The sequence below is a fragment of the Balearica regulorum genome, chromosome 2 (assembly GCF_011004875.1).
Source record: "Balearica regulorum gibbericeps isolate bBalReg1 chromosome 2, bBalReg1.pri, whole genome shotgun sequence".
NCBI classification, from domain to species: Eukaryota; Metazoa; Chordata; class Aves; order Gruiformes; family Gruidae; genus Balearica; species Balearica regulorum.
Genome location: NC_046185.1, coordinates 1,468,785 through 1,486,565, shown reverse-complemented (window position 1 = coordinate 1,486,565; position 17,781 = coordinate 1,468,785). Strand labels below are relative to the sequence as shown.

The 17,781-nt window shown below is 48.5% G+C and overlaps 1 protein-coding gene across 2 annotated transcripts in view; it reads right to left on the bottom strand.

The window, feature by feature from the left end:
• The window catches only part of ZC3H3 (zinc finger CCCH-type containing 3), a 181,411-nt gene that overhangs the window by 27,533 nt on the left and 136,097 nt on the right, over positions 1–17,781 (bottom strand). The window contains exons 6-9 of one of the 2 annotated variants that reach the window (XM_075743163.1): positions 16,164–16,248; positions 13,349–13,504; positions 10,500–10,569; positions 4,905–5,036 (exon numbers count right to left, since the gene is read on the bottom strand). In XM_075743163.1, coding sequence (XP_075599278.1) covers positions 4,905–5,036; positions 10,500–10,569; positions 13,349–13,504; positions 16,164–16,248 — 443 coding nt within the window. The remainder of the gene's footprint in view (positions 1–4,904; positions 5,037–10,499; positions 10,570–13,348; positions 13,505–16,163; positions 16,249–17,781) is intronic. The other variant, XM_075743164.1, reaches the window with a different exon arrangement.

Sequence of the window (17,781 nt, the reverse complement as noted above, 5' to 3'; positions counted from 1 at the left end):
CCGATTCTTCCAAATATAGTTTATTCTCCAATGAGTCTTGTGCCTGGAAGCAAATCTCAAGGCACCTGCTCCTTGGGGTCATCTATGGATGCAATTCAAGCGCTTGCTGTAATTCCCAGGTCTCATTCTAAGGTTAGCCATCAAATATTACAACAGCAGCTCGACGGGCAATGCACATTATCGCCCTACGAGCTCCTTTGCGCTGAGTATTATTTCGTATTATTTTGTATTATTTCATATTATTTGGGTATTATTTCAGGAGCCAAGCGTGGGTGCAGCAATGAGAGACACTTGGCAGAGAAATCGCCCCTTGGACAAGCCGAGCATCTCTCCTCCACGGCTCACTGGCCATGTCACCCACTGACGACCACATCTCCTGCTTCTCCCTAGCCCCGGGGCACATGTCACCACAGCTTTGCTCACTGGTGCTACCTCATCCCTTGTGCCCACCAGCCTCACCCCGTCCTCGGCTCCAAGTCGAGAAGCAAGCACAAGGACCCATATGGAAGGAGGGACGGGGAACCAGAGAGGGCCTTTTACTGTAGAGCAGCTCATTAAAACGTCTTTGGAAAACCCTGGGGACCACCTGCAAGAGGCCCCATTTCTCCCTCTCTTCCCACTTCCCCCTTCAGGCTTCCTCCAGTGCAGGTGACCAGCCCAGAGGGACCAGCCTCACCCAGTGTGACCATTTCATGGTACCAGAGAAGGTCAGGGAGCTCCAGGCAAGGCAGCAAAGAGATTTCCACGGTGGGCATCTCTTAGTGGCTTTAGCTAAGACATGTATGACATTGTGTTTAGAGATGATTCGAGCCGCAGAGCTATTTGGAGCCATATTTCACCAACTGCTTCACCAAGCTGAACTTCCAGGTCCCTCCATTCCCTTTAGGAAGCTGTAGCTCCACATGTGCGCACACAGGGTAGAGAAACTTCCCAACTCATGACCAAGGAATGGGTGAGGATGCTGGAAATCGAAGTTCTGGCTCTGCTACCAGCTCCCTCCTGGAAACGGTTAATATTGGGGTAACACTCTCTTAACGAAGGACATGGTCACACACTCTTAGAGGAACTGTCCCCTCATCCCAAGGGTGGAGGGACCTTTACCCTCTACAGTCTACATTCCTGAAAAAGGGAGTTGGGAATGCAAAATTAAAGCCTTCTCACTTATTCTGAGTTTCTGATGAAGGCAGAGTGGAGTTACGATGGTCAAAGGCCGATCAACTTGGCCTGAGCATCCTGTAAGATGTTCTAGAAAGTACTTAAGAGGCGACACTGCCGATGGCATGTCATAAATTATGGATAATAATGGACATTTTTTATGAAGGCCTGATGAAAATCAGAAATCACGTTTCTTTGGGGCAGCATAGAGAAGAAAACACAACTGGGAGAAGAGCCCAGGGTGTCAACCCGAGCACAAAAGAATCTAAATTCCTAATTACCGGTCATCCTTCTTTGAGTTTATCCTCTGATGATGCAACGCTGGCGTTGCACACCTTTGCCGTCCGCGCCTTTTGCAGTTCAAACCGCAGGCAGATGGTTTTCGCTTTTCCTTGGACAGGAAAAGGCAGAACGAGAGGAGATTTACTCCTATCCTAAATTATTCAAAAGAAAAGGGACTGCGCATCTTTAACAAGCCATCGTTTTATGAAGCAAGGTTAACATTTTTACTTGATTCAGTAGAATATTATAAACTCTCCGGGGTCCATTTGAGGACTTTCTACTTTGAGCAAAGGAACGGACTCAGCACTTTTTATATTATTTAGAGAATAAAATTAACCCTTAATGGCCCAAGCTGGTATTTCTCCTCCCCAGTTAAATATGGCCCGCTCAGCAATTTCTCCCCATATATAATTACAGGCTGCTATCCATCATCTGTAGGAGAATGCTTTTCTGACACTCTAAAAGTGACACGGTAAGCACTTTTACTAATAGAATAAATATTCTAAATATCTCTTTTATATTTTCATTTAAATTGGAATATTTTAAAAATAATTGTAGGGACCCTGCCTGCGCGGCTAGCGCTGCGCTGGAGGGAGGCAGCAGGATGCCTGTGTTTTCCTTCGGAGGAAATGTTTATCCTGCGCGCAGTCCCCTCCACGCGCTGCCGCAAAAAAGTAATTAGGCACAGGCTAATTTATTAGCGTTTCCCTCCACTCTTGCTGATGTCCTGCTTTCCTTAAAACTCTCACTTTTGGCTTTTTTCCCCTTCCTTTTGCCTGGTTTTTGCTCTGTAGCTGGTTTTCCTCTAGAAACGATGGATCTTCCCTGCAGAAGGGACTGTCCACCGTTGCGTTTGGGTTCTGGGACAGGCTGGTGGCTTTGCACGATGACACCACGGTGATGGGTGCTGAGCACCTACAGCTTCACTTGTTGGGTTGCACCTCTGCCAAGGAGTTACAGGGATGGAGAAAACAAGAAGAGCCCTTTGGAGCTCCAGCCCAGAGCAGCACATGGATCCAAGCATCTGACTGCTCATCCCAGCAACTTCCCCAGTGACAAGCAGTCAAAATCACGAGGGAGTTAGAAATCTCCAGGAGCAGCAAGTCTAAGCAAAACCGTGCTTAGGCAGACATTCATTCATGTGTTATCTATTAAATGCAATAAAATAATACCGTTCCATAGGCCCGCTGGGGCATATTTGGGATGGTGCCCTGTGATCTGGCAGACTCAAAGCAAACAAAATGATTGTTTCATTAGTGGTTTGGTTTTTTCAGCCGAAGAGCCAATTTAAAGCAGTGCCTGCAAAGTTCCTGTCATGTTTTCAACGTGGTACCAGGAGTTTCCAGCTCAAGAAGGAGGTTTTCACCGTCTCCTCCTCTTTGTCTGCTGTCAGCTGGTGGAAGCGGCTGGACCAAGCCAGGACATTGATGGGATGTTTTCTTCCATATCAAATGTGTCCTAGAGTTGACCAGCAAAATCCCCAGAGCGAAGCAGACTGAGAGAAGAGGATGGCTCACATCCTCCAGCTGGGCTCACAGAGATGGGCCAACGTTGCACAGCGAATCACAGAAACATGGAATCATTGAATGGTTTGGGTTGGAAGGGACCTTTAAAGGTCATCTAGTACAACTCCCCTGCAATGAGCAGGGACACCTTCATCTAGATCAGGTTGCTCAGAGCCCCATCCAACCTGACCTTGAATGTTTCCAGGGATGGGGCATCCACCACCTCCCTGGGCAACTTGTGCCAGTGTTTCAGCACCCTCATTGTAAAAAATTTCCTTAGATCTAGTCTGAACGTCTCCTCCTTCAGCTTAAGGCCATTCCCCCATGTCCTTGTCACCAGTCCCTCTCCAGCTTTTCTGTAGCCCCTTCAGGTACTGGAAGGGGCTCGAAGGTCTCCCCGCAGCCTTCTCTTCTCCAGGCTGAACCAGCCCAACTCTCTCAGCCTGTCTCCATAGCAGAGGTGCTCCAGCCCTCGGATCATCTCCGTGGCCTCCTCTGGACTTGCTCCAACAGCTCCATGTCCTTCTTGTCCTGGGGACCCCAGAGCTGGACACATTTATCCAGAGGGGGTCTCAGCAGAGTGGAATAGAGGGGAGAATCTCCTCTCTCAACCTGCTGGCCACAATGGTCAAACGATGAGCATGGTCAAAGGATGAGTAGAAATCCTACCATATAACCCATCCCAGAAGAGAAAACCCTGGTAACTCTCAACTACAGCAGAAAAGCATCATCTCCATAAATCTCAGAGACCCCCTTTGCTTGATTCAAACCCGGTGGCACATTGACTGGCAGCCCCTTCTGAACTATGACCGCCTGGGGACTCTGATGTGACATCGCTGCTCTCGCCAGTTTGAGACGGCAGCTGGAGAAACCAAGTGAAGGTGGCTCATACGTTGTTCACGGGACCCAAAAGAAAACCACGTGCTCTGCTGACGAAAGAGTGGTTCACACTAAGAGGCAAATATCTTATCAAATTAATGGAAAGCAGCAAAGAGGAGTCAGATAGGACACTCACTTTGACTTCCACAGGAACACCAGCACAGCCAACCCCCTCCCCTAGCCACGAAGCAAGGAAAGGTGAGATCCTGCAGCGTGACTCCGTGCCACCGAGGAACCGAGCTTGCTGCCGCCTGCTTCTCCCAATGCTGACAAAGAAGCGGGGAGCCACGACATGTTGGATAAACCTCAGAATTTCACTTTTTTGCATATAACAGCCCTAAAATTCCTTTGGAAACCAGCAAGTGGCAGCCAGCTCCAGGCCCCGCTCCAGGAAAGCTGCTCTCTCTCGAGCTCTGCGTGTTACATAGGGTGCTGTAAGCTCACGGATGAGGCTGCAAGTCTACCCAGGGTGCACATAAAGTCCATGTAGGACTTCACTGCATTGATCTAAACCAGAAGGCCCCCAGGACCTGGAGGAGGGCTCCACGAAGCCCCTGGCTACATATTTGGGCACAGCTTGAGGCTCAGTTGCTGTGGGGTAGGTGAGGAAGGGTGGTCTTACTGCTAAGACTGAGCGACAAGATCTAAGGCTCAAATTTTAACCCGTCACGGAGCCAGCGTGCAAAACAAGCCTTAATGTCTCCGGTTTTTCTATGCAAAACAGGGACTCATAAGCCTTTTCCTTTGCATCATCTCATCTATTTAACAGAGCAGTTTTCAGGGCAGGTGCTATCAGCTCGGGCACGGGACATCCTGGGGAAGCTCCTCCTGGGGAAAGAGCGGCACAACGTTTGCAAGCTACAGTCTTTCATTTGTTTCCCTTTTTCCCTGTCTGTAAGGCAACCAAGCTACTTTGCCCATCACCCTTTGGAAAGGCACAGGACTGCTGTTCATCACATCCAGGTGTTCAGCAGCTTCCAGCTCTACGGCTCCCTTCGGTGCTGTAGCTTGCGCAAAAAACAGCTTGTGGCTTCAGCAAAGGCGCATTTGTCCCAGGACTCCGAGATCCGGTTCCCTTTTTACCTTTTCTCCCATGGGGCAATAGCCTTTGAGGAAATCCTGGCATACTTCTGCCTTCCTGGACACGTAGACGTGGCTGTACGGGCAGTTGCTGTTGCTGCAGATCCCCTTCAAGAAGTAGGAGCACACCGGCATCTGCAAGGGCAGAGGATGAGAAACCCATTAGTGCTCCCCCTCGACTCATGATTAGGAACCGTTCCAACACCCAGAACTGAAATAAAACCACGACACATGTAAAATAAATATACGCCTTTTGCCAGCCGCTGGTCCCAGAGGTATTTTTAGTTTGTCTATTGGTCTCCTGCAACGCAGCTCCCTGAAATTATGTGGTCCCACTGTCTATATCCACAGGGCGAACGCGGTGCCTTTAGCATCCTTCAGGATGCCGGAGAAAGGGTGGAAAGCATGAAACTGCCACCAGAAAGAAAACTGCCTCTGTACGGCATGGGGAAGGGATGGAAGAATCGTAATAAGCTCGGCTATCACGGGGACTTTGCTGGCACGACGCATGTGGCCGGTTCATCTTCTGCCGACGCTCCCAACTAACCTTGAAGAGTAGAGAAGGGGCTTCTGGTCCCCGGGCTCCTCGCTCGCAAAAGGCACTAAGCTGAGCGCACCGTCGCATGGCTGAGGACCGAGAACACCCTTCCCAAGGGGTGATGTAGCGGCTGTGATGGGAACAGCGGCGAAGGGCTCACACCCAGCCTGGCTGCACCCTCCCATGGGGGTTCTGGCTATGGCAAGGGCCAAAACAGCATCCAGGGGGTGCCTCCCCCTCCATTTGGCTCTTCCGTGGCTACGGAGCTGGCTGGAGGATGCACAACACGTGGTTAGATGCTCCAGGAGGGATGCCCCAGAAGGGAGGGAAAGGAGGAGAAGAGCCCAGGCTCCTGCCGCGAGCAGTTGAGGAGCAGAGTGGTCGGATACACGGAGCAGAGCCCCGCTCCCCCGCTCACCGCTCCCGAGCTTTAGCAGCGTGACAGCCAACGAGGAAAAGCAAACGAGCAAAGATCCTCATCGTCCTCAAACCACAAACTTCACCTTCTGCCAGCTGTTATAATTAAAAACAAATTACCAGCCTGCTGCGATATTTCAGCATCCTTAACTCACCGGTTACCGCAGGCAGCTTCCCGACCCGACTAGGCAGCTGCCGACAGAAACGTGAGCTTCCCGAAGCCATCGCAACCGTCCGGCTCCGCCTGCTCAATCCTTTGCCGCTCGCCTACGCGTCAAATTTCCTTACTGCTCAGCGCAGTATCGATCCCTTCGTTCACCAGTCCTGCCGGTTCGAGCATCCCCAAACTAATATTTACAATTCTGTAATAACCACAGCCAAGGCTATCCGGAAAAATCCCTTTCCCTGAAGGGCACATTAGGGTTTTAACTAAATTGGCTCACTTGAGGCAAAGGGAAAAACAGAGAGAAGGAGGGGGAAGCAGAGAGGAAAGAAAACAAAGGGTGCTTTAAAAGAGAAGAGTTTATTTTTAATTGTCTTTTAACTGCAGACATTAACATAAAGGACAGGGCTCTGGGGCTATCTTTTTTGGTGGTGGTGGTGTGACCATAAATGATTCCCTTAATGTAGTTTTTGATATAGAGCCCAAATTAGCTCTAATAAAAAGGGATAATAAAGGCAGCTCTTCTACAAAAATAAACTCCTCCTAGCTGTCAAGCCTGAGCCATTATCAAGAGGAAGCAGCACTCTCATTTCAATTAACCTTGTTTGCACCCCACTACGTCCACACAAATAACAATAACATTAATTCAAGGCACTGGTGCGGTGCGTCCGTATTAGACAGCTTTGACTATGTACACGCTTTGGAGCCAGCAGCTAATGAACCCGAAACTCAACGTGAATTTCCAAATTGCTCACAACAGAGTTTTGAAGCTCTATTAGGGAGAAAAATGCTGATTCTTTTTGAGTTCCTCAAGGGGAAAAGCTGTTGTAGCAGCAGCGGGCGGCTGCCCGAGTCCTAGCCTCTCGCTAACCTTCACTCACAAATCCATTCATTCAGATTTACCGGTTTCTCTCAATCACCGGGACGCAATGGTGGCTCTGCCCCGTTGGTGGAGAAATTCCCCGCACGTGGCTTTGGGCTCCGTCCTGCATTCCCTGCCGGGCAAAATTCCCCAACCACCAGCTTTCCCTCTCCTCCAGACTCCTTTTTCCATTTCCAGAAGGATAGTTTGGTTTTTGAAAGCATCTGCAAGGCATTGTGCCCATCTGGAGCAGCCCTCCACCCCAGAGAGCATCTTCTTGGAGCAAACGTTTTGCTGCTTAGGATGGGGAAAAGCTTCCCGCTGCTGCAACAGCTGAACCAACACAGCTTTCCCATAGAAAACAGAGGGATTGTTCCTATTTTTCAGCAGGGAAACTGAGGCACAGGATCACCCCCAAGGTTGAGGAAGAGTTTTGTCCTCAAAACAATAGTTAAGCCCACCCAAAGCTCCTCTGATGAGGAGGTTGTGGGGCTCCCCCCCGCCCCATAACCACAAAGTGAAATCAAGAGTCAACTAACGAGGCATCAGCAAAACTGGCAACCCCCAAACCACAGCTGACACCGCATCGTCATTAACCGCACGAATAAAATCATTCATCATATTAAAACCCCACCTCAAATAGCCAAAACCAAGGTGCTCCCCTCAATCCCTCATCCCAGGAGCAGGTGGGATCTCCTCCAAAAACCCCACGAGCAGGAGAAAACCCGCTGCCTTCCTCTGCCGAGCGACTTCACCTGCCTTTCTCCACCGCTGATAAATGAGGCTAACGCCACCTTTGCTAGTAATCACCCGGGTTAACAGGGAGCTCCGGGAGTTGAAAAGCAAAGTCGCCTCTCACTTTGGGTAGCAGCATCCCCGCAGCTATAAATCACCCTGAAACAGGCTTGAACTCCGCAGAGGAGGTTGTTTCTCTTCCAGCCCGCGCTGACGACAAGGTGGTGAGCGGAGACCTCTGAACCACCCCCGGGGTGGCTAATCCTGCGAAAAATAATCCTCCTTCCCCACGGAGCGCGATGTGCATGGCCAGAAACACGTGCTCTGAAAACATTTGTTTCCAAGGCACGTAAGAGAGCTGGCACCTGCCTGCTTCGTTTGTGGGCTTGTTAATTTAACGACTCATCTTGGGTTTAGATGATGCTTTGGTAGCGGCGAACTGCTAAGGAATTTGGAGAGATGGGCAGAGGTCACCTGCATCCCATGGGACCGCTTCCCAGGGATTCTGTCCTCAAAATGCCATCAGCGAACCAGCTCCTCTGCAAGACACTTCAGCATGGCCAATCCTTTTTAATTCAGTTTTATTACCACAATGATATTATCATTATTCTTCCCCAATTCCTAACTGGCAAGGTGCTGCTAAGGGGGAAAGGTTGAGTTTTCCATGCTATGCTGCAGCCATCATTCTCCATCTATCCACCCAAAACAGAGCCCAGAAGCCAAAAGCTTGAGGTCCTCCTCAAGGCACCAAGACACACTGGTGTTTCTAGAGGGGAAAATAAGGCAAAATAAACGTGCTGAGGAATATTTCCAGGTACTGAACCCAGCTGGCACAAACCCATCTGCATCTAGCCGTCGGTGGACACGGCTTCGGCCAAACCACTGACCACAACGGCTCCTTGGGCATCTCCAACTCCCAAGTCTCACCCAGGTTTTTGCCCTGGGACCAAAATCAAGCTCCAGCACCTGCTAAAATATCATTTAATTTGCCGGTACAGATGTAAGCCAATGGTCCTGTGCAGTCTGGATGAGCATCAATCCTTTGGCTCAGAGGCGCAGGCAGTGGGTTGCGAGCTGCCGTTAGCACTTGCACGTCCTTTACTCAGGTGAAAAGAAGTCACGGGCCCCATGTTCACTCTAAATCTGCATTAATTATAACAATTCTGGATACACCAACAGCCAGTCCCTTTGCAAAGCTTTCTTCTTTCTCAGTTTCTTTATTTCTGAAGTCTAACTATACGTTATAGGAAGAAAAAAAAACCCCAAAACAGCCCTTTTTCCTTCTATCAATTCTCATCCTCATCCCTCTTTTGACATGCCACGAGTCAGGGAGTATAGCTGTCCCCAGTCTATCTTCTCTATTTTATATACTCGTGATTAAGTGACTCTGAAGAGAGATACATGTAAAAAACATATGGTGCTTTGTGCCTCATTCAGAGCGACTCTGCTCACCGCCAGGATAACTTATGAGCTCCCCACTGACAATGAACGTGCCTTAGGCAAACGGAGGGAAAGGGAGACAAGAAAACTGCGTGCCCAAAGGCAAATGCTGTCGGAAAAGGTCCTGTCCCAGACGCTGATGAGACTCGATGTCCCATGGGTTAAATCCTTTACAGGTCAGTAATTGCACTGTAATTACCTACATGATGCTGTGGATGGGGAATGGAGGACGGTGATGCTCAAAGGGAGTGGGGAGAAGAAGGTGCTATAAGGACAATTCACAGAGCACAGCCTAAATAAGGAAGGCTTGAGTAATTAAAAGCAGGACCTCCAGATCCAGCACGGATCAGGCGAGCTCTGGTGCCCGCCGAGCTCCAGGCACAGCTGCGAAAGCTTGGACAAAGCTGCTTTCCACAAATGACATGCCAGAAATACAGCCAAGGGGGGCTGCAGAGTCATCGAGCGACACGACGAAGGACTGAGCCTTACGGGCTTCTCCGGGAAAACCGGTCCTCATTTGCATCCCGCTTTCTGACATCTCCATCCCGACAGCGGAGCCTTGACACTGGAGCTGACCATAAACCGCTCCCCATGCAGCAACGCCGCTCTGGGTGGCGTTTCAATACCCCGGTGGGATTAACCTTACTGCTGTTGTTTGGGTGATCCTTTGTAGCAGAGAAGTGATTTCTCCAAATCTGTCCAACAAAGCTAAAATGTAAATGCGCGCTTGAAGCACATCCCAGCTCAGTGAAGGACCCGTAGCTACACTTAACCTTCAGCACTGACTTCACCTCGGCTTCAACGCTTGAGGTCTCCAAAGCTACATCCGACCAGAGATCCTAGCCACCGAATGGAGGTTAATCTGCTAAATCGTCAACTGATAATCACTAAAAGAAAACCTAATTATTTTTCCACCTCAGTCCGTGTAATAAAACTACGGAGCCCCAAATACATCAAGGAGGTTGAAAACGACGATGAACTCAAAAGCCGTTCTGCCAGCCTGTTTCACTGCCTGGCTTTTTAGAAAGGTTAATTTATACCTCCAAGCTCCTGTTGTAACATCCTCCTCCTCCGACCCCAGCACAGAGGGAAGGGTTATGTTACAGACGTAGCTAAGGATTAGACACACACAAACGCTACTCCCGTGCTCTTCCTCTCTGATCCCTGGAGTTTAAGCACTCCTTAACCCACCGCACGTTACCCAACACAGCCCCAGGTGCTCTGGTTTCCAATCCGCTGCTTAATGAATTCATCTACCGATTCACCGCACCGGTTGAAGAAGCACACTCTGCTCCCACAACCCCATCCTGAGCCTGAACAGCTTGGCAAGCGAACTAGAAACAAACTGTTGGAAGCACTCAATGAGGTAGACTTCCCTAAAACCACCAGCGTAGGTCCGCTCGCTCGTAGAGCGGCACCGTGCTCACTGGAAGCCATACAGACCTTGTCCTTGGACACCTTGTGGGAAAACGAACAGGTCCCATCCGTCTTCTTGCACGTGCCACGGAGAAACCTGGAGATACACGAGAAAGAGAGGGTTGAGCATGAGGTGGGTTGCAAAACGCAGTTTTAAACACCAAGCATCTGTCTTGCCCCATGACCATGTTTGCCCCAAGGCCACAAATACACGCAACTGCTGCCGAGCTCGCTGTGAATTTATTTTATGTCCTAAATTGGTATGGGTCCTTCTTGTTAGAAGAGTAGATGATGCTTTACATTTTAGACAATAAAATAGGTTTTATTTTTTCATCTTATATTGCTGCTCATTAGTAGGTAGAGCAAGGCCTGTACCATAAGGTTCAGAGATGATGCTCCCAGAAGGAGAAAGGTCCTTCCTAGAGTCCTCATCACACCAGATGCTGGATGAAGCACCAGGAGGACTTCAGGGTGTGAGCGGCCAACAACCAGGAAGAGCAGGGGCAGACACACAACAGAAACCAACATCCCAAAGCACGTGACGGTGTTTGGACTGAGAAGTTTTCCTAGGAGGTACCAGTGTGACAATAGATTAATAAAATATATACGTTATCATGGGAAGAGCGCTGGTCTGAACCCCCCAAAAGCAGACTCCAAGGGTACGTGTTCTGAGTTCCATAACCTTGAAGAGAGGTTCTGGAGCACAGAATAAGCTCCCAGCTTTATTTATAAAATCTGAGTAAATTTAGAGCTGAGTATGGAGAGATTCATTAAAAATAAAATAAAATTCAGGTTGGTTTGAACCAATGAGAACATATAGATGTGAGAACCAGCTGGTTGATGGCAACTAGTTTTGCATATGACTGTGATCACAACATAGCTACGTGCACCTCCTCAAAACACTCCGATCTGAAAAATAAAGGACACGCTAAACCAAAAGCAGACTGGGCTCAAGACCAGGTTGGATGGGGCTTTGGGCAACTTGGTCTAGTGGAGGGTGTCCCTGCCCATGGCAGAAGGGTTGGAACTAGATGATCTTTGAGGTCCCTTCCAACCCAAACCAGTCTATGATTCTGTGATTCTATGATAACAGAAAGCTAAAGATCAGGATTGGAGCTAGAAGGCACCAGGGTAAGAAGACATGAGACCGAGAGTATATCAGTGTTGTCCTCTAGTGATTCATGTAAGTGGGGCAGGACAGAGACCCAAAAGACCTCAAGGACCAGCAACTCCTAAAGTATGAAAGGAACACAGCCCAAAACCAGACTTAGTCACCAACTTAAGAACCAAGGAGTCAAAGTGAGGACTCGGTAGCCGGCATCCCTTGTCCTCTATGTCACCAGAAGTAATCCTGACCAGGTAACTTGGATACATGTGCCTTGGTGCTCGCAAGGATGTGGGAAAATGGGTGAGAGCGAGTGAAATCAATTAAAAACTAAATAAATCACCTTTCCCTCCTATAGGGTCTCACATTGAGCTTTGTGCAACCTCCAAATGATTTCTAGCACAGCAGCAATTTTACGGAGAAATTACTCAAGGAGTTCATCAGTGGAGTTGGCTTTTCTACACTTTTTAAACGACTAATAATATAGTTTAATCAACTGTTGGGCAGGTATAATGAGCTGGCAACATGAATCACTTCTGCTGTAATAAATTATCAAGTCTTGTAGCTCTATGGCGTCACAGGCTGAAGGACTCAAACCTGTTGCACGGATCCAAGCAGATCTGAGAAATGCTGCTAGAAGAAATCACCCAGTGCGTGGTCAGGGCAGGCCCTCAAGTCACTCAGCTCCAATCTGCACCGCTCCGATATCCGCACCAGGTACTACCCAGAATCAAAAAATCATTCAAGTCAGACGGTCTCTTTAGGGACAGGCTAAATGTTTTAGCCTCTGAATTCCACCTGGCAAACCCTGATGGCATCTACAACCTGACAGCGGTAAGTAAACAACTAAGGACTACTATTCCCATTCTATTTAAGAAATGTTGATTTGATCTTATTACTAATTCTTAAAACACTACTCTGATTTTTAAATTTTTTTAGAGATTCTGTACTACAATATGAAAGGTTACTTACTAGACGTAAACGTCCTGGTGATGGTATCCACCTCCAAAATGTGAAATAAATACTTCTGCAATCCCTACAGGCTGTGCAGAACAACCAAAACGTGTGTATTTAACTTGAAGGCTGGATGTAAAATCCTTTATTAGCATTTATAGGTGTAAAGTGGTGTGTAAATTTAGAGAAAAATTACCAGAAGAGATTAAGTAGACCACGATTCTCCAGCCTGGGAAGTCTAGACAGAGAGGGGAGGACCATATAGTTATAAATGGTGCCTAGAAGGTGATCAGGGAACGATTATTCCATCTCTCTCAAGAATGACGAGCGAGGAGCCACCCAGCGCAATAGTCGAGCAGCCAGTTGAAGAAGCACTTTTCACGCCGTCCGAAATTCAGTTATGCAACCCACTGCCATAAATATCATGTACTAAGGAAAGAACTAAATAAATTCACAAAAAAAAAAGAAAAAAGAGAACTGCTGGCTATTACATGATGATGGCGGGTGGCAACCTCTAGCAGTTGAAACCCTACGGCTACCAGACTGCAGGACTTCACTGCCAGGAGATGAGAGGTCCCAGCCAGGAGAAAGAGCCCTTCTCTCTGTGCCTCATCTTGTCCTCCTCCTGTAGGTACCTGCCAACTCAACAGTGTTGGGTAGGCCCTGGGCCTGACCCAGAACGGCTGTCTTCATGGTCTTACATCTCCGTTACTGGGTCGTTTCCCTGGGGAATATCACATGAACAAGCACCAAAGCCAACCAATGGCCCAGTCCACTGTGATGGGCCAAAGCACGCGGTTCCTGTGTCCATCCATACCTGGTGCAGACGGCCACCTTCTCTGGGTCATGGATGTAGGGGCAGCTCTCCCCACGATTACACTTGCCGAAGCGGTTGTAGTACATACAGTACTCCTTCTTCTTTTTCTTCTGCTTGGCTTGACGAATGATGGCCAAACTCCGCTGAACAGCACGGCTAAACGGAGAAAGACAGACGGTCAGGTAACATCTCCAACTTCAGCGCAACACGCACGTAGAGAAAACAGGTCAACAACATTTGAAATAGAGAAACCCAAGTTCCACTTTGGTGAGAGAGTGAGATATTCAGAAAATTCATGCCAGGCCATAAGCTCTTTTACATCTTTTTGATTTTTGGCAAACTTTACCCTGAATTGTTAAAAACTTGCAAAATGTGGCCAATCTCCCAGGAAACATCTGCATTTGGTACAGAATTAAGCCCAGGCAGCAGGACAGGTTGTGGCCAACTTCCTGGAAAGCACCTCTGCAGAAGACAACCCTGGGGAACAACAAAGCACCCAGGAGTCAGCCAAGCACCCTTGAGCTGATGACATCAACCGCATCCTGGACTGTACGAGCAGGACTGCAGCTGGGAGGATGACAGCAGAGATCTATCCGTTCTATTTGGCACTTGCAAGACCACAGCTGGGCACTGGGTCGAGTTTGGGGCTCCCAGTACAACACAGACAGTGATGGATGGCAGTACGTCCAGTGGAGGCCACCAAGATGGTTGGGGCTGGAGCACAGGACATCTGAGCAGAAGCCATGATCTGATTTGCTCAGCAAGGAGAAGGCCAACGGAGATCTTACTGTCCCCTGCGACTTCTCTGGGATGGTGTAGAGAAGGTGGAACCAGATCTTCTCTACCAGAGAGATATGTTGGAAGGACAAGAGGCCCTCAGGGGCAGGAGGAAGAACAGACCTCTCCAGAGATCCCACCTCCATGACCATGATTCTCTCCTATGATTTTATGACTACGAAAAGAGCTTCTGGCAATTTTGGGGAACACGGTGAGGCACAAAACGTCCTCTCCCATGCTGGGCTCATGCAGCACAGGATGCAAATGCTGAACAACTTAGAGGGCACTTCAGCACATGTCCCTGCCAGCTGGCCTGCTGCGCTCCCCAGGGCTATTCAAGGGCTTCAAGTGGGCACCTGCTTATGGACCTCAAGGAATGACAGCCTATGTGACAGCCGCAGGAACACAAGGTAACACCAAATATCAGAAAAACTCGATATTAACTGCCTGGTACCACTAGAAGTTACTTAAGGATATCAAAAGTTGCTTAGCGCACATTTTCCATAAGCTTCCAGCTGAGGAGGTAATTATCCAGCAGCTATAGAGATGTACGGGACCAGGAGGAGGAGGGGAAGTGTTGAGATCTGGGTGAATGCAACACCACAGAGGGCACATTTGATCGCTCCAAGCAGATAATTAGATGGTACAGCACGGTCAACTCAAGTTTGCAGAGGACACAGTGTTCTGAATGAGGGCAAACAAAGCCACTCGCCTTGGGTTCTCTGGGTAGTTGTATGCATTGCTTCCTTAGAGACTAAGGATAAATATTCCTATATAATATTATTTTAATCTATTAAAAATACATAAATATTATATAATATTGATGTATTTCCACAGTCTTGGTCCTCCTGATGCGGGAATCACAGGTCTAAGGGTCACAGTAGCATCACCCATGATAAATACTCACCCCAAAAAAATAATTTTAGGGGGGAATGCCCATCTTCACCTCTATAATTATTGGTTGTCTGCAGCTCTCATGTTAAAATCCGATGAGAAAAAGACAACTTCACACAGCCAAAATGCTGAATGCGAAAGCCCCATTTCAGCATCAGAAATGCCACCACCTCTTTCATCACAAATGGCCTGGGGGGACACCAAGCCTCACCACAAATTGCTTCTTGGCACTTGAGGTGCTTCAAAGGCTAACGCCATGATACGGTATGATAAGCATGTAAAAAAAAAAAAAAAAAGAATAATATTTCTTGGCTGAAATGATGATACTGAAAAAAAGCTCTCCCATAGTCAACACCTCAGCTACTTGTGATACCTGGCCGGGTCACCAGCACGTTGACTCACACAGAAAGCATTTGCAAGCTTGACTCTAGCACCCATTAACTCAGATGGTAGATTTTAAATTAATTGATATTAGCAGTAGGATATAATAAAATATAGCTAGAATCTGGCATTACGTCTGTATACAGACATCTGGAACCGACACATTTCGGGAATAAATTTTAGTCTGCTACAATGAAGAGGGACTTGTCTGCAAACGCTCATACTTAGGGACACAGTGACATGTGGCACATCTGTAGCACAAAAAAAAAAAAAAAAAAAAGGCAAGGAGAAAGCTGTCAGGGTGTTGAACAGCAGCACCGTGCTGTCAGTCTCCCATACAGGGTGCTTTCCATGTGGCAGGTTCCCAGTTTGTGGGTGGGACAGCGAGAAGGAAAACCTGCAGGTTTACTGGGTTAAATTGGGATGGGCTTCTGAGTTGGGGGGAAAAAACCCAAAAATACCCCTTGAGAACAATACATTGATTTAAAAAGGGACTTTCCGAGCAGGATTTGGCGTTCTTTGCTTGCAGAAAGGTGTTGCTATCTATTACTAACATCTCAAACCCCTTCCAAGCAGAAATCGCGTCTTTCTGCTGAGCTTAAAACCACCTCGTAGCAGAAGACAGGAGAAAAGCAACGGCCAGAGCTTCACCAAATAAAAAGCCAGTTAAATAGCTGCGTCTCAAGCTTCTGACACCCTCCTGGGCATAAATCACGTGCAGCATCCGGAGGGGAGCACGCCGTTCCTCCCTGCGAGTACAGACCTGGCGATGTATCGGCTCGTAGCTGATCTGTTCAAGCAGCCAGATGGAGAGGAGCCAGGACTGGGCGTACAATGCAACCTCGCTGTTGGAAACAGAACAAAACAAAACACAAAACACAATTTGCTCAGAATTGAGAAATTTTGCAGGAATTCATGCAGCTCTCAGTATCTTAGATCCACAAAAATGATCACAGGGATGGAAAACCTCTCCTGTGAGGAAAGGCTGAAAGAGTCCAGGTTGTCCCAGCCTGGAGAAGAGAAGGCTCCAGGGACACCTTGCTGGGGCATTTCAATACTTAAGGGGGGGCTTATTAGAAAGATGAGGACAGACTTTTTAGCAGGGCCTGTAGTGATAGGACAAGGTTTAAAACTAAAGGAGGGGAGATTCAGACTAGATTTAAGGAAGAAATTTGTTAAGATGAGGGTGGTGAGACACTGGATCAGGTTGCCCAGAGAGGTGGTAGATGTCCCATTCAAGGTCAGGTTGGACGGGGCTCTGAGCAACCTGATCTGGTTGAAGATGTCCTTGCTTGTGGCAGTGGAGTTGGACTAGATGAGCTTTAAAGGTCCCTTCCAACCCAAACCATTTGATGATCCTATTGTATAACCCAAAGCAAGCAGCTCCCGGAGCCCAGATGAGTGAGGATGTTCTTTATGGACCTCCACGTTGCCAGCACCTCCGGACCAGCCACGGCAAAAGGGCTCCTTGCCAGCTCCGAAGGACGCGATGCCAAAAAAAACCCCCTCCAGGCAACTCGCACGCTTATGTTATCGGTCCAGCAAATTTCCATGCTTGGCTTGGCTGCTTCCCGCAGCCGGCCAGGGAAGCCCAGCGCCTGCCTCCGATACGTGCACGCACATAATTAAATTATCCTTGACCGGTGTAGGAAAGAATGAATTGAAAAAAAAAGGCTGTATCTCAGCTTTCCAGGTGGTACGAGAGCGGCTCAGTCACTCACCTGCCAGCCCGGGCGTGTTGGGGAGTGAGCGAGTGGAATTTGATAGCGCGGCACCGCGCTCTCCCCGCGCGCGAGCTGTCACTCGGGCTGCCGGCGTCGGCGAAGCCCCATCTGTTCCCTCTGCAAATAAAAGCGCTGGCGCAGGCGCGACGTTGGCGCGGGCGGCACATGCCTGTCCATCAGAGGCATTGAGCAAGCTCCGTGCAACTCGCCGGCGAGCGCGTTCGAGCTTGCCGCAAGCTCACTCGAGCTTGCCGCCAGCGCGTCGAGTATCGACTGGGCATTTGAGCCACCTCTAAGCGGTTTTTTTTTTCTTTTTCTTTTTTTTTTTTTTTTTTTTTTTTTGGCTTCCCCCTCATAGGAGAACTGCCTCACTGTAGGAGCATCTTTTCAACTAGTTTTCAGCGTTAAAATGAATGCACATCAACTTCGGGTCGCTCTGAAGATGCCGCAGAACATCTCTTAGCAAGGACGTGGGTTAAGAGGTCAGCGCGCTCGAGCAAGGTTGACTTCCCAACTGATGTAGGGAGAAAGACCCAAATTAAAATCTGACCATTAGGGTATGGATAGAGCATCCCTCAGCCTTCTGCAATTATGTTTAATGCTCCTTAAAGCAAGCTCAGCAGGACGGGCTATACCAGGAACCAGCTCCCCAGGGCA